At 31.0% G+C, this 14961-nt stretch overlaps 1 protein-coding gene across 1 annotated transcript; it reads left to right on the top strand.

Moving 5' to 3' along the window:
* The first annotated feature begins 472 nt into the window (after positions 1 to 472).
* On the top strand, positions 473 to 7987 carry LOC132719862 (uncharacterized). Its single transcript, XM_060703794.1, has 8 exons — positions 473 to 684; positions 972 to 1147; positions 3212 to 4038; positions 4231 to 4423; positions 4685 to 4765; positions 5892 to 5981; positions 6153 to 6257; positions 6601 to 7987. Exons 2-8 carry the CDS (start codon positions 986 to 988, stop codon positions 7663 to 7665), a joined length of 2523 nt encoding a protein of 840 aa, XP_060559777.1. The 5' UTR covers positions 473 to 684; positions 972 to 985; the 3' UTR covers positions 7666 to 7987.
* Positions 7988 to 14961: the final 6974 nt, after the last annotated feature.

Raw genomic sequence — 14961 nt, 5'->3', positions numbered from 1 at the left:
AATAAAGTAGTCCCGTAAGACACCAGGGAAAATACGGAAAATATGTTTCACTGCAGTCAAAAATAATTTTTTAACAGTGAAAATAGAGAAATGAAAATACTCATTTTATTTCATCAATATTTTTCATTATTTCATTTATAAGTATAATAATATACTATTGGGTTATTATTAAAACATGTGTAGGTATCATTTAAAACACTTATATCTCTGTGAAGTTGACTTGTTGAATACGATCTGGTTTAAGTTAATACGGTATATAAAGTTCAATGTCTTGGTTGCACAATCAATGTAATTTCCGTTAAAGTTCAATGCGTTTGTTGTTAAAATTTAAACTGATTGTCGCTATCCTTAGATAGATACACACGTGTGTATTTACCTCAAATTATCGGTTATTTTAAAAGCTAAAAATAAGAAAAAACCTATATAGCATGAACCGTCTCTTTGAAATTCTGTACGTTCAAATACATTTTATTCAATAGGTTTTCATATTTAAGTGTGCACATGAAGATCGATTGATCGAAGTTTGATTAATACAAATGATCTCAAATCTATACATGTACATTAAAAATAAAAACGAATAAAAGACATGACACGAAGGACTCTTCAAATAATTAACTCGTTGAAACTGTTTAACATTGTTTGCATTTACTTGCTTGTTGGAAATCGTTAATAAAATATTACCAGGTATGTAAAAATTATATTACGTAAATATATATAACGTATATAAAGATTAATATTTGATAAAAGAATAGATTCTTAAATATGAAGATTATCGGAAAAATAAAATGTACATTGTATATTTTTATGTGTTTGGTCTCTATTCTTTATTTGACTTCGTTTCGTGGGATAAAATGGAGAAAAAAAAATGTTTTTAAACTCATAAACTTTACTTTGCATGATTGTTAAGTTATTGGTTTTTGTACCATGTTTGGCTAAGGAAAATGACAAAGTTTATAATTGAATAATTTTAGCAAGATTTTATAAAATGTCGGGGACTAAAAACGACACAGTGACCGGAGATGATAAAACTGAGACTCAAACTGATTCGCCAGATGCAACGGAACACTTAAGAGTTAAGCTGGCAAACATCAATAACGAACTTCAAGATACAATGAAAATATGTGAGAACTACAAAGAAGATAAGAAGGTACATATCAAGATAATTACTAAAGTCATTGCATTTCCTTCGATTAAGGTATGACCCCCTAATCGTCACTATAAGTAACAGTAAAATTGACAACAAAGGTCAGTTATATGCCTCAAAGGACATCTAGGGTTAAGGTTAAACAAAATTTACTGTACGATTTACGAGTTATAGACATTGTATACTTAACTAGCTTGGCTATTAGAAGGTTCCTATTTCAGAAATAAGGAAACTCTAAATAATTTATAAAGTCATCATCATGAAAAAAATGATAATTGTTGAGAAAAAAAAGCATTTACCTTATAACTCACATAAGAAAATGATTGTTTCTTTTTATAATATATACCCTATCCCACCAATGTTAAACACTTGTTTTGCCATTTTCCTACTTAGAGAGCCTTTTTCAAAATATCCTTAATATTTACCAAAAGGGGGCTGTTTTCAAAGTTTGCCTAAATTTTCATTTGTATGTTGACTGGACTTGTCAAATATTATAAATTGTATAAATTTACAGTGTACAGTAAACTCCGCTTATAACGAACTCATTGGGACATTCAAAATATGTTCCTTATATCCGGAGTTCCTTGTAAGCATATAGCGAATTAGTTCCTTGTATCAGAAGTTTTTATAGCGAACAGTTTTACATATAACGAACTAATTCTTTCCATCGTCCTCCATTTAGAAGAGCATTTGATTAAGAAAAATAACTCTTGGGTTCGTCATTGTTGTCTCCCTTATATTGATTCAATGAAGAAAAAAAGAAATTATTTCATTTTTTTATTTAATTTTTATTTATAAATATATCTATAAGACAATTATATGATATGTACCATATATGCAATATTGTTATTTATTAACGATACAGTATCATGCACACAAATAATTACTTTGCTTTGAAGAAGTCGCTAATTTAGGTTGGGGAATGTTGACAACTCTTCAAGTTAAATTCAATATCCAATAAATTTTTAAACATGTGCATTAGACTCGAAATTTGACCTAATCTTGTGCAAACAATCAATAGCTTCATTTTTTGACACAACCGGCAGATCATATAAATAGATTTCGTCTTCGGGCGATTGACTGTCATCGTCATTATTTGTTTCTAATATATCCGCTACACTCGGCCAAGTTTTAATCTGTGCCGATGAAAACGAAAGTAGAAAATGCGTGATTTGTTTACGGATAGCCGATATTTTGGAGTTCGTTATAAAAGTGTAATTTTCTGTACTTTTTATAGCATTGGGACTAAAAAATGAGTTCCTTATAAGCGATAATTCCTTATAACCGTGTTCGCTGTAACCGTAATTTTTTACATTAAATTAAGAAGGGCAAAATTCGGGCCAAAAAATTTTGTTCCTTATAACCGGAAGTTCGCTATAACCGTGTTCGCTATATGTGAAGTTTACTGTACTGTTGATTTCATTAGACTTTGAAATTGTCAGGTACCATATTTTTTGTTATTTTATTTAGCAGTTAAGCCAATTAATATCTATAAGAATTGCATTCTATATAATTAGAACTAAACAATTTCCAAGAGGGGTCTGAGAGATACATAAATAATATTAAAAGAAAAAAAAGGGAATAAAACAAGCTTGACCCTTCTGGAGTTTTATTCCACGCCCTAAGTTTCAATGCAGTTTTTTAGTTATTCTAGCCTATTTGAATACACTTCAAAGAGGAGGAAATACATGGGGGTCATACTTTAATATCAGTCTGACCATAAAAGAGTTATATGATAGTAAGGCAAGTTTTAAACGTTTTATTAATGTAATCTACGTGCTAAGAACTGTTTATATTAAAATTGAAAATGATGAGCTTCATTGTATCTGACAAAAACATACAATATGTATTATTTCTTGAATTCAGTTCGCTGGTATGACAAATGCTTTTAAAATATCAAAATGTGTTTTACAGACAGTAGGTTTACAAATGTTTTTACCACGAAAACATAATTTAATCAGCTGTATGTCAGCAAAAATGCAATACAACATTTTATAGTAACGTTTAAATTTGACAGATTAAGAGATAGTTATAATACGGTAATTACATAGATCTACATCTGATTAGATTGCAGAAAAAGCAAAATATGAATTAGAAGAATCAAGAAAGAAGGTAACAGACCTGGAAAGACGCTTAGCTGACTCAGAATCTACTTGTAAGCGGTATCGCAATGAAAGGAATAATCTAAGACGGGACGTTGCAAGACTAATTGATGAAAGAAAACAAATGATATCATACGAACAAGATGTTCAAAAACTTCAAAGGGACATTGAAATGCTTAAGAATAAATACGACTGTGACATCCGGGAATGGAAAAATAAGTTGTCAGATACTGAAAAAAGATATGATGAGATTATTAAGGAACAAAAGCTTAAAGTTCAGACCGCAGAACAAGAAGTACAAAAATTAGAAAAAGAACTAGATTCAAACAGTTGTGACCAAAGAAAAGATAATCAAACAGAGACTGTGTCAGGAGAATTACGCACAGAAAATAAAGATCTAAGCAATGTACCTGAGCTTACAGGAGACCTTATACCGTCGGGTAGCATCAATGTTAAGAGCGAAATGAGTAAATTAGATAACACAGCAATAAATGAAAGTAACAGTACATTTGATGAACTAACGGGTAAAATTGATGCAGACGGACTAGAGGGTCATCATTCATTTAACAATGATAAAGGAAATAATGCACATTACGCAGATGATCATGAAAATTATGATGATTATGATGGGGAGGATACAAGAAATTTTAAAATGAAACGCCATAAAATTATTAAAGAATACCACACTATAGAATCAGGAGAACCATTTGATGAACATGATGTCAAAGCAAAACACACGGGCGATGATCGTGCTGGTGAATCTGACGCAGATCTTGAAGATGCGAAAAAAATGTGAGTTCTTTTTTTTTAAATTGCACGAAAAACAAGAAAGGGTTAATGTTTTAATTATGTTATACGTTAAAAGATTTCCCTAATGATTTTGAATGAATATTATTAAGGGACATATAAACCACAGCAGCTTGTATGTTAATAGATGTAAAAAGCTCTGTATTTAAATAACAACTGTATGTATTTGTCTTTTAGAAGCAGACCTACAGGAAAAACTGAAGATGACGTTGAGTCTGCAAGAAATGTTTGCGAAACAGAATTACCGTTCAATCTGGCAGACAGATACCAGCAACTGTACAACAATCAATGGCACAATATCTATGAGAGGATTAAACACGATTTTGACAGCGATATTGAAACAGTAGCAGCGTTGTTGGAGATACTTCTGGTAAACATGTGTTGACAATATATAATTTGTAAATAGTTGTGCTATTTGAATAACGTTAGTAATAGTTATGTATTGGTACAGTTTTTTCATTAAAACGAAAAGGGTATGTTATTAAAAAGAAATGTTTAACATTTACACAATTGACATAACTATGTATATGACGACAAAGCTTCGTCATTGCATTGGAATCTTCGGGTATATTACCATTGTCATATGATCGATTTACATATGTATACTTTTTTCTGCTTTATCAATTGCCAGGATACAATGGACTTCTGCAAGCGGAACGCCAATGACCAAGTAAAAGATATTTTCAAGATCTTGACATTTTCTTCTGAACATGTAAGTTTACATTGATTTAAGAATCCTCTTTATGAAATTATAGGTAACCGTCTATTTATTCAATGGAACATACATATATGCAATGTAATATGTTAAAGAAAATATCTAATAAACAAAAACAAAATAGAAAGGGTTAGAGATGACAAAAAAAGTATGTCTCAAGAAACATGATTATGCATATTAGGGTTATATACTAAACAAACAAAAAAAGAAACTTTCGTAAAGCGCGTACGAAATATTTCACGGTCAACTTTATGATGTACACATGTGCACATGTAATAATTTTGAAAACCGAAGGAATGGGCATATCGGGTCCATGTGATAGATATGTGTCCATACCAAGATATTGATATATGTTCATTCTCCAATATACTGTAAATCTTTGAATTATATCATGTGTTTATCTATTTATAATATTTTATATGTGTAATGTAACAAGATACTGTATTGTATACGTTACGAAATAAAATTTCTGTTCTGTTCTATTCTGTTCTGATATTGATATAGTCGTAAACCTATTGAAAAATTATCATATATATTTAAAGTCTCAAATTAGAAATTTCAATTGCAAGGATTTCGGACAATTTACGCTAAAGGGCCACAGACATGCTGGAGAACTGGCGATTTACATAATAGGATTAATGGGCTCTTGAACACATTAAATTGACGATTCATTCTTTTAACTGATAAGTCAATGTTTGTGTTTTGTTAAGATAAGGACTGTGAACGACGTCAGTGACCTATGAGAAGCACTGTTTGAAAAATGAAAACTCATCAAACAGTCTGACATTGATAAGCATGTTCTCTCAATGCGACAGTAAGCATTCCACAAGGCCGTCATGCTACTGATTATTGTCAGATTATCAAGTTTTGGAATCTTTCTTATTCTTATTCAAATAAAACGATCAAACTGATATTTTCTGTCCAATATGTCAAACTGGACAGATTCATTTGACGTTCGTTTACAGAAAAAAAACCTGAGATTTAAGACAAATGTATTAAATCGTGAAAAAATATCTTAAATCAGACTAAACGAAAGTTTTTATTTTGGTTAAGAAAATATATCCTATGTCCTGGTCGCTATATAATTATTAAACTAATTTTCATTGCATACACTTATTGCTAGAAAGACGAAGATATCTCAGAAAATGTAACCAAACATTTGAAATACTGCATGAGAGAAGTATCATCAAAAGCAGAAACACATCTATTTGAGGTAAATATGATTTTAAACATTTTTATAAATTTGTTACAGATGAAAGGAATAACACATTTAAATTCCTTTTTTAATATGAAGAATCTGTTTTTTACAATGTTCAATTGTAGAAACTGATGTGTATCTGGAGGTAATACACACAGATAACTTTACGTTAATATTTCATTTCAGCTGTATCCGGCAAGTTTCCGGAAGAAACCAAGACGCCCAGTTGATTATGATGCCAAAATTGAACCATTTATAAAAGAATGCTTTGAGTTTTGCTGGCTTCTTACTGTAAGTGTTCAAAAATACAATGCTCTACAAAGAAAATAATCTTCACTGATCAAATATTTATCAGAGAAATGTTTTTAATGATGAGGTAATGAGAAACCCACAATTAACAAATTAAACAAACTGTATGTCAAATCAATCACTATAATTAATCAAATATAATATTTATATCTAATACTATGTCTAATATCCACACGTTATCATATTTCTTATATAATCCATATTATAATTTTAAGAATATTTTATTTGATTAAAATAGTTATATAGCCATTACGTTGCTCGCCTTTTATACGGGTTTAGCATCGTTTAAAATATTCAAAAAGTAAACTATTTAAAACATTTTTAGATCCAAGATGATCCGTTAGAATTCAGACCTTTAACACAGGATGAAGATGAATTAGATTTAGACATTTACAACCCTTATAACAATTCTGGACAATATATAAAGTATGTGGTATGGCCTGCATTGCAATATACCTCAAATGGCTCAATTTTTGCAAAGGGCGTTGCTGAAGCGGATGATAAATGTGTGAGGAGACAACCGGAAAGTCTGAGATTCAACAAGAAGATAGACGGAGAGCAACATGTTAATACCGGCTATGAACCGACTGATCGGGATAGTTCTTATCAAATGTCTGGAAAAAATACATCTGGCTCATATGGAGGAGATAAAGTAGAACGATTCGAACAATACACAAATTACAACATCCCATTAAGAAATCAACCTAGCGAAAGGTCTTTGCACAACACGAACGATTCATATCTGAGAGAAAGAAATGAATTCCTTTCAGACAGACAAGAGCATCCGAGAAGAACAGATAACAGGCGGTTGTCCGATACATCTGTATTATATGAAATAGATGACGACGTCTTACAACAGGAACTTAACCACGAAAAGAGAAGTTTAAGTTCAGAAACCAAAAAAGCAGACAGCTCAAATAGAGTTAGATTTGGCGTAAAAGATAAACTAACATACCAGGCTGGTAAATCTGATTTAATACATGACAGGAAATATGATTTAGATGATGAAGAAAGAGATAATCTGTCACATAAAGAGATCATCAGGAGTGAAAATCCTTATATTCAAGAACAATTAGACATCAACGACAGACACTATTATATCTCGAAGGACAGAATGAAGACACAACCTTTACATGCGTTTAACATCACTGAAGAGACGAAGACAGCATATCCAATGGCAGTTGTTAAAACAAAAGCAACAACAAGAAGAGGAACAACAAATGTTTGGACGCCATCATGTGGATATGAGAGAGATCCTACTCCAGAAGAGATGAGACTTTATTATCGTTATATTGACCACCATGACCATACTGGTGCTAGAGATGTCCTCGGTAACGCTGCATATTTGAGATGTTTACGAAAGGATCATACACAAAACTTTTACGGATGATTATATAATGTATCTATTAACTTTATGTCTTATTCATAACAAAGATATGAAAGGGTTCAGGGCAAATTAATCCTTTAAGATTTTACTTTTGACGAAATGGCAAATTTGTGTTTTATAATATTATAATATAATTAATTTAGAGCATTTCAGCTGATTATCATTTGAAAACAAAGTGTTTAAAGTCAAATTATTTGTCATAAATGTAGCAGCCATGAACGAAATGCAGCCACTCTTCAAACAAAGTATGAAATATCTATAACTTTACTAATGGCCAAAAGGCAAACGATAGATATAACAAACGAAAACCGTTTTGGTAACTGTATCGAACAATAATGAAAAGATTGAGAAATGGAATTAATAGTAAATAAATAACACATGGGTTTGTGGGTAACAGTAAAATATCACCCCAAGTAAAATACTGTTACGGGTAACAGTATTTTTACGAGGGATGATATTTTTACTGTTACTCACAAACCCATGTGTTATTTATTTTATTACCCCGAACATAAATACTGTGATGATCTGAAATTGTCAACTAAATCTAACTGTAACAAAAATAAACCAAGAGTATCAATAACTAAACTGTCCTTACCTTTTAAGTTTTAAGTGTACTTTAGGCCTACTTTAGAAGTTTTCTTTTTCTTTTATTCTTTAAGCAAGTGGTGATATCTACAAATCATAAACATAAAATAAGCTAGGTTTTATTTAGAAAACAAAACACAAACCCATTTACACGGTTATGATCTGTGAAATCTGATCCTTCTGTTTCCAGAATATTCTTAGCATGGTTTTTGACAAAATAACGATGATATTCTATGTATGTCCACTATATCTGTAACGTTTCACTGATTAAAATTGTTAAATAATCCTTTGTTGCATGCTTAAATCGTCTGCATGTTCCAGTTTGACACATAATTATTTACATTGCAATTACTTCCGTTGAAAACGGATGTTCACTTTTTGACTATTCAACAAAAAGATATTTTATACGCGAAAAGCACACCAGGGTGCGAACAACTAAATTTTATGAGTGTCATAGTTACTCCAGAGAAGAAATTGATGTCCTATCGGGGTTTAACGTCGAAAATAAGAATGAATCGAGAGAAAAATGGCGGCCATTTTATTTCATTTTATTTAGAAAATAGACCACGTGACCAGATTTTATACTGTTAAAAAATACTGTTACCTATGTAACAGTACAAAATTCTTAGTCACGTGGTACACTTGCATTAACAGTAAAAATAACTCCCAGAGGCCACTGGGAAATTAGCATTACGAAAAAAGTGAGGGGTAATAATAATTAATAACTTTTTCAGGCCTTAAAGAACTTATTTATCGATATAATGCATACAACATTGTATTGTTGATTAAAAAAAAATGACTAGCTAGTATTTTGACTTTAATTTAATGTGTAAATTTTGTGAAAATAAAGCAAATTAATTGCAACTTTTGAAAGATTGACAATATTTTCGTCATTTATTTGTTTTTACTGTTTTGTCTTTTTTTTGTTTTACTCACAACTTTTTAAAATGAATATCTAAAAAACTAGATAACTAAATCTCGCAACATGGCAAAGTTTTAATTAACTTCTTTAAGCTACATAAATGCTTAAAAGTAAAACACTAGTATTTGCTATGCTATAAGCAACATAATACTGGTATCATATAGTGTTAACACAGATGCAATATTATCGTGTTAAAACACATTTTCTGTGAAAAGACTAAAAAACAACAACATCCGTTTGCATTATAATACGGGCTTTTCTACAAGAAAGTATACAGAAGATGATGACAATAATTTGATTGTTTCATTTTTTGAAATATGCATCTGTTTTAACAATATATATTAGATGTGTATGTTGTGTTTTCTTTGTTTCATCTTACATTGTTATATACTTATATTATAGGTTAATAGTAACGTATATAATCATTATATTTGATTTATCTGCTTCTTTTTGTCATGTCTTGTTTTCAAAACTATAGTCAGAATAAAATTTAATTGAAAATCTAAGTTTATAATTAATAACTCATTCCTGTGGAGTTTCGTAACACTGTAAATACAGGCGACTTGTATAACTGAATAGTTTAATTGATACGCATAATATCAATGAAAAAACTTGAAATATTTTACCCTACGCAAACAAAGTTAAGGAAAAAGAAGATAAATGAAGTTTTTATACGCCCGTTTGAAAAACGGGACGTATTATGGGAACGCCCCTGGCGGGCGGGCGGGCGGTCGGGCGGGCGGTCGGCGTCCAATTTTGTCCGGAGCATATCTCCTACATGTATGGAGGGATTTTAATGAAACTTCATATAAATGTTCACCACTATGAGGAGCAGTGTCGCGCACATAAACCAGGTCTCTAGGTCAAAGGTCAAGGTCACACTTAGAGCTCATTGAAAAATGCTTGTCCGGAGCAAAACTTCCACATGTATAGAGGGATTTCAATATTACTTGGCACAAATGTTCACCATTGTGAGGCGGAGTGTCGCATGCAAGATTCAGGTCCTTGCGGCCAAGGTCAAGGTCACACTTAGAGGTCAAAGTTCAGATAAAAATATGAAGATGTGTATATGGACCATTTAGTCATCATTTATTGAGGGATTGTAACACAAATGGTCATTATCAAGACTATGGCTGTGATACATATAATTTAGGTCAATATATACAAGGTCAAGGTCACTAAAGATGATGAAATATCCAGATTTTGTAAATAGAATTTAATCAAAGGGAGACAACAAAGTTATTACTTTGTTCATAAATGACTTACACAATTACTCCCCTTGATCTATTTTCTAAAAATAGAATTTAATCAAAGGGCATGAAATAATCCTCTTTCTTGGACTTGAGTATGTTGTAAAGAATGTAACATTTATTTACACATGTTTCATTCATTGGTCAAGATACTTAACTGTGATAACTATGGTGTTCTGTAGACTTGGTATTTGTTCATAAAGATCATACAGTAATTACCTTATCAAATGTAAATACTAACTCATAGAAATTTAATTATATTTTAATTTTCAAGTAAATATCAGTTCAGCTCATTCAAAGATTAAGAATTGTAATGAAATGTATTTCCCTAGAATAAAATCTTAAATCAGAATTTTTTAGTTATTAAATTACATGTACTTTTTATACGCCCGTTTAAAAAAAGATAAAAATATGAAGATGTGTATAGGGACGATTTAATCATCATTTATTGAGGGATTGTAACACAAATGGTCATTATAATGACTACGGCTGTGACACATGTACTTTAGGTCAATATATGCAAGGTCAAGGTCACTAAAGATGGTGAAATATCCAGATTTTGTCTGGAGCATATCTCCTACATGTATGGAAGAATTTTTATAATACTTTATGGAAATGCTCACCACCATGATATGTATTGCTCCATGCATGATCCAGGTCAAAGGTCAAGGTCACACTTAGAGCTCATTGAAAAACGCTTGTCCGAGGCAAAACTTCTACATTCATAGGGGGTTTTCAGTATAACTTGGCACAAATGTTCACCATTGTGAGGCTGAGTGTCGCATGCAAAATTCAGATCCCTGCGACCAAAGTCAAGGTTACACATAGAGGTCAAAGTTCAGATAAAAATTTGAAGATGGTTATAGGGACCATTTAGTCATCATTTATTGATGGATTGTAGCACAAATGGTAACTATCATGACTACAGGTGTTACACATTTAATTTAGGTTAATATTTGCAAGGTCAAGGTCACTGGAGATGATTAAATATCCAGATGTTGTCCGGAGCATATTTTCTACATGCATGGAGGAATTTTAATGTTACTTTTATAGAATTGTTCACCACCATGAGACGTAGTGCCCTGCACATAAACCAAGTCTCTAGGTCAAAGGTGAAGGTCACAGTTAGAGCTCATAGAAAAACACTTGTCTGGAGAAAAACTTCTACATGCATAGAGGGATTTCAATATAATTTGGCACAAATGTTCATCATTGTGAGGCTGAGTGCCGTGCATAAAATTCAGGTCCCTGCGACCAAGGTCAAGGTCACACATTCTGTGCATATCTTCCCTATTGATTTGTTTTAAGGTTCATTTAACAACACAGTGCCAAGAATAAAAACTTGCTTGCTAGATAACACTTATCCATAATGCCCCCATCTCCATCTAAAGCTTTTTCGTAAACGGGCGTATTTTGTGACTATGGCACCCTTGTTGTCATCATCTCTTCAATTTACGCATGGGTCTATTGAATACCAATTATATTTGTTGGTTAGAACATTAGTTATTTTGTAATTTTATGTTGTTCTTGGTCCATTTTGAAACATACACAATACCTTGCTAAATCCATGTGGTTTTTAATAAATAAAAAAATATAGTTTTACAGTATTTTTCTCCCAAAGATACTGAAACACTGAAACACGCTAGGTGTAACATTTTGTACTCGGGAGAGATGATCAATAGTTTCCAAAATTTATTTATAATAAATCATTAGATTAAATGTTTGAGATCAATTGTCATGTTGAAATTTTGCCTCGCCCACGTATCGTCTAGATAAGAAATCCGATGGCCTTCCTATTGAGCTAAGCATACGTATATATAAAAAAATGAAACACTTTTAAAGAGTGATAAAACTAACAAAAGATATTTGAAAAAAACAAACAACCAATGCATGTAACAAAAGACAGAAAAGGCATTGCCTCGGAAATCTTAACTAAGGTAATTGTGAATGTTATTGAAATGAAAGCAGAATGCCTCTTGATTCATGTTTATTTGCATGCAAATTTTAAAATGTATTTAAAAGAAAAAATATTGTGAAGCGAACAAATATATTATTTTCGTATTGCAAACAGCGCTCACATTTCCAGTAAAGTACCTAAAAGAGAGGGTCGAAATAAGCAAAATAGCCGTAACTGCTGTAGAAATAAAGAAATAAATATTGCAAAATCAGTCAGTAATCGCACATAACTTGTAAACTATACTTGAATCTTGAATCTTTTTACATTTCTTAGTACCTTTTTCTCAAGATTTGTTTTCGTGAAATATTTTAACAAATGTGAAGTCATGCTGCTGTAATGGTCAATTGTAAGTTATCAAAGTAATATTTCACGGTGTATAACCAAAAAAAAGACACCCAGTAATGTTCGTGCCACCACTATGTTTGACCACGGCTTTAATTACTGTGGTTTGAACGATTATTTATTTAATGACCTTTTTGTTTAGGTTTATATGACAATTTACCTGTATATCTACCTTATCAAGTTATATGTATGAGCTAGTTTTCATTCTTTTTTTTTCTTCATTTTTCATTATTATTTCTTTTACTGAAGCCTTACTTTATCGTTTGTACAAAGCACCTTATTCATACAGTACGACTTTATTATTTAGTTTCATAATTTTAAGGCTTATCAAATACATCTATGTAAAAATTGAAAAATTGGTATAAACAATAATTTAGAAGAATATTTCTTGTTCATCAATTGGACAATAATAACTCAATAAATTTTGAAATCTTACAAACTTATTTACCGATATAAGTGAATTAAGAAATCATTAATATATTACATGAATATTTCAACGGTTAAGTTACATATAACACACAGATGACCGGATAGACTGACAGACAGAAGTTTGGACAAAGAATGCCTTTCAATTCCCATTCGTTATTTTTTATAATAGTAATAAGATCCACTTTCCCCTGCCTAATGCACAAACGTTGTCCGTTGGTAAAATTTTAACGATATTTAGTATTATTTACGCGCCGAAACATTTTCCGTTTCTCATAAAAGAGGACGGTTGTTACTGACGAGCCAGTTTGATTTTAAATCCAACATTCAATAAAAAACATTATTAAGTGACATTATATTATTATTAGCAATGTTAAACATTGACTTCGGCACGCAAAAAAAACAACAACAACAACAATAGAAATAAACGATAAACAACACGTTTTCAGAGAAGTGTAAGAAAAGTGTCCGATGAAACGGTAATTGCTTTCCTCTTTATCGTTTACTGGTGCAGAAAATCTCAGTATAATTCAAAGTATTTTGATAACTAAGCAAGAGAAGGTCTGTAGCATTTTTTTTCTTTTTTTCAAATTCTTTTTATTCGAAATAACATCTGTTATCATCTTTTGTGGTATCTGTCTCTTCTATCGAGAATGGAACGAAGGATGTCCGTTGCGGGAACGAACTTATTTATTGTTTTAAAGAGGATTGTCTCCCCTAGACTATACTAATTATATCGCTTAGTTTATATGTCGCTTCGTGAAGTTTGCAACCAATATATAAATACATTTGTGACAACAATGACATAGTTAAAACAAATAATTATATACAAGTTACATAATCAAAGAGAGTGTTTCTAAAGTTTAGATATCACATAAATCGATTAACAAAAAATGTTACTGATAATAAATTACTCTTTCCGGATATTAGTTAATGCAATACATGTATAGTTCTTCCTCTACGCGGCATTTAAAAATTCTTGTCGTTTATGGAAAGCATGTTTTATATACACTGAAATTTTATCCTTATAAATAATATCCTTATTTTGTGGTATCGATGATAAGAATGTTAATGTCACAATAACAATTATCTTATTTTCAAGATTTCAGTATTTCAATACATTTAGATATTCTTGATAAAAAGGTTTAAGTCGGTCCCCTTAAAATATTTATAAAACACTGAGCAATATTTTACATCAATATATATTCATACTTGTTTCAATCCATTAACCACAGTGAAAACACAAACAACTTATCATGGAAAAAACACCGACTAACTCTGGAATTCTTATTCATGTACCAACTATAGACATGATAAATTTTTAATTAGTATAAAATCGAAATACATCATTATTTTCTTTTCACTGACTCTCAATAACTATAATTCGCTTAACGCAAAACCCGTCAAAATTCTTCCTTCATCTAAATGATTATTGTAACTCACTTTACGTTAAATGTTGACTTACTGGGATTCCGGATGAAATTTTTTTTTTATTTCGACAATAAACTTTTAACAAATTTTCTTTTTAAAATGTTGAAGTATGAAAACAGCCGACCAATCAAAGGTGGATAACATCAAGATAAGACATCATCATACTGCTTTACACGTCACGATTGATTGTTGTTATAATTACTTTAACTCGTATTACCTTATTAATGTTAACGGTAAGATAACTACATTAATATACATGTATAATTGAAAAAAAAAAACATTATAACACATCATCGACTTGTAGAATGTAATTTGTCTGATTAATTTTCCTCTATATAATATCATTATGCATATAATAATGTGCATTACTGTTAACTTCCGGTTTA

This window comes from Ruditapes philippinarum, unplaced genomic scaffold (genome assembly GCF_026571515.1).
Source record: "Ruditapes philippinarum isolate M1 unplaced genomic scaffold, ASM2657151v2 ctg15095_1_1_1_1, whole genome shotgun sequence".
NCBI lineage: Eukaryota > Metazoa > Mollusca > Bivalvia > Venerida > Veneridae > Ruditapes > Ruditapes philippinarum.
This window is presented reverse-complemented; position numbering and strand designations above follow the sequence as displayed.

Excerpts from the sequence above, each read along its gene's own strand:
- LOC132719862 (XM_060703794.1), top strand. The coding sequence starts at position 986 with ATGTCGGGGACTAAAAACGACACAGTGACCGGAGATGATAAAACTGAG. Across the intron at positions 4,039-4,230 it reads CTTGAAGATGCGAAAAAAAT|AAGCAGACCTACAGGAAAAA; the intron begins GTGAGTTCTTTT and ends TTTGTCTTTTAG. Across the intron at positions 6,258-6,600 it reads AGTTTTGCTGGCTTCTTACT|ATCCAAGATGATCCGTTAGA; the intron begins GTAAGTGTTCAA and ends AAACATTTTTAG.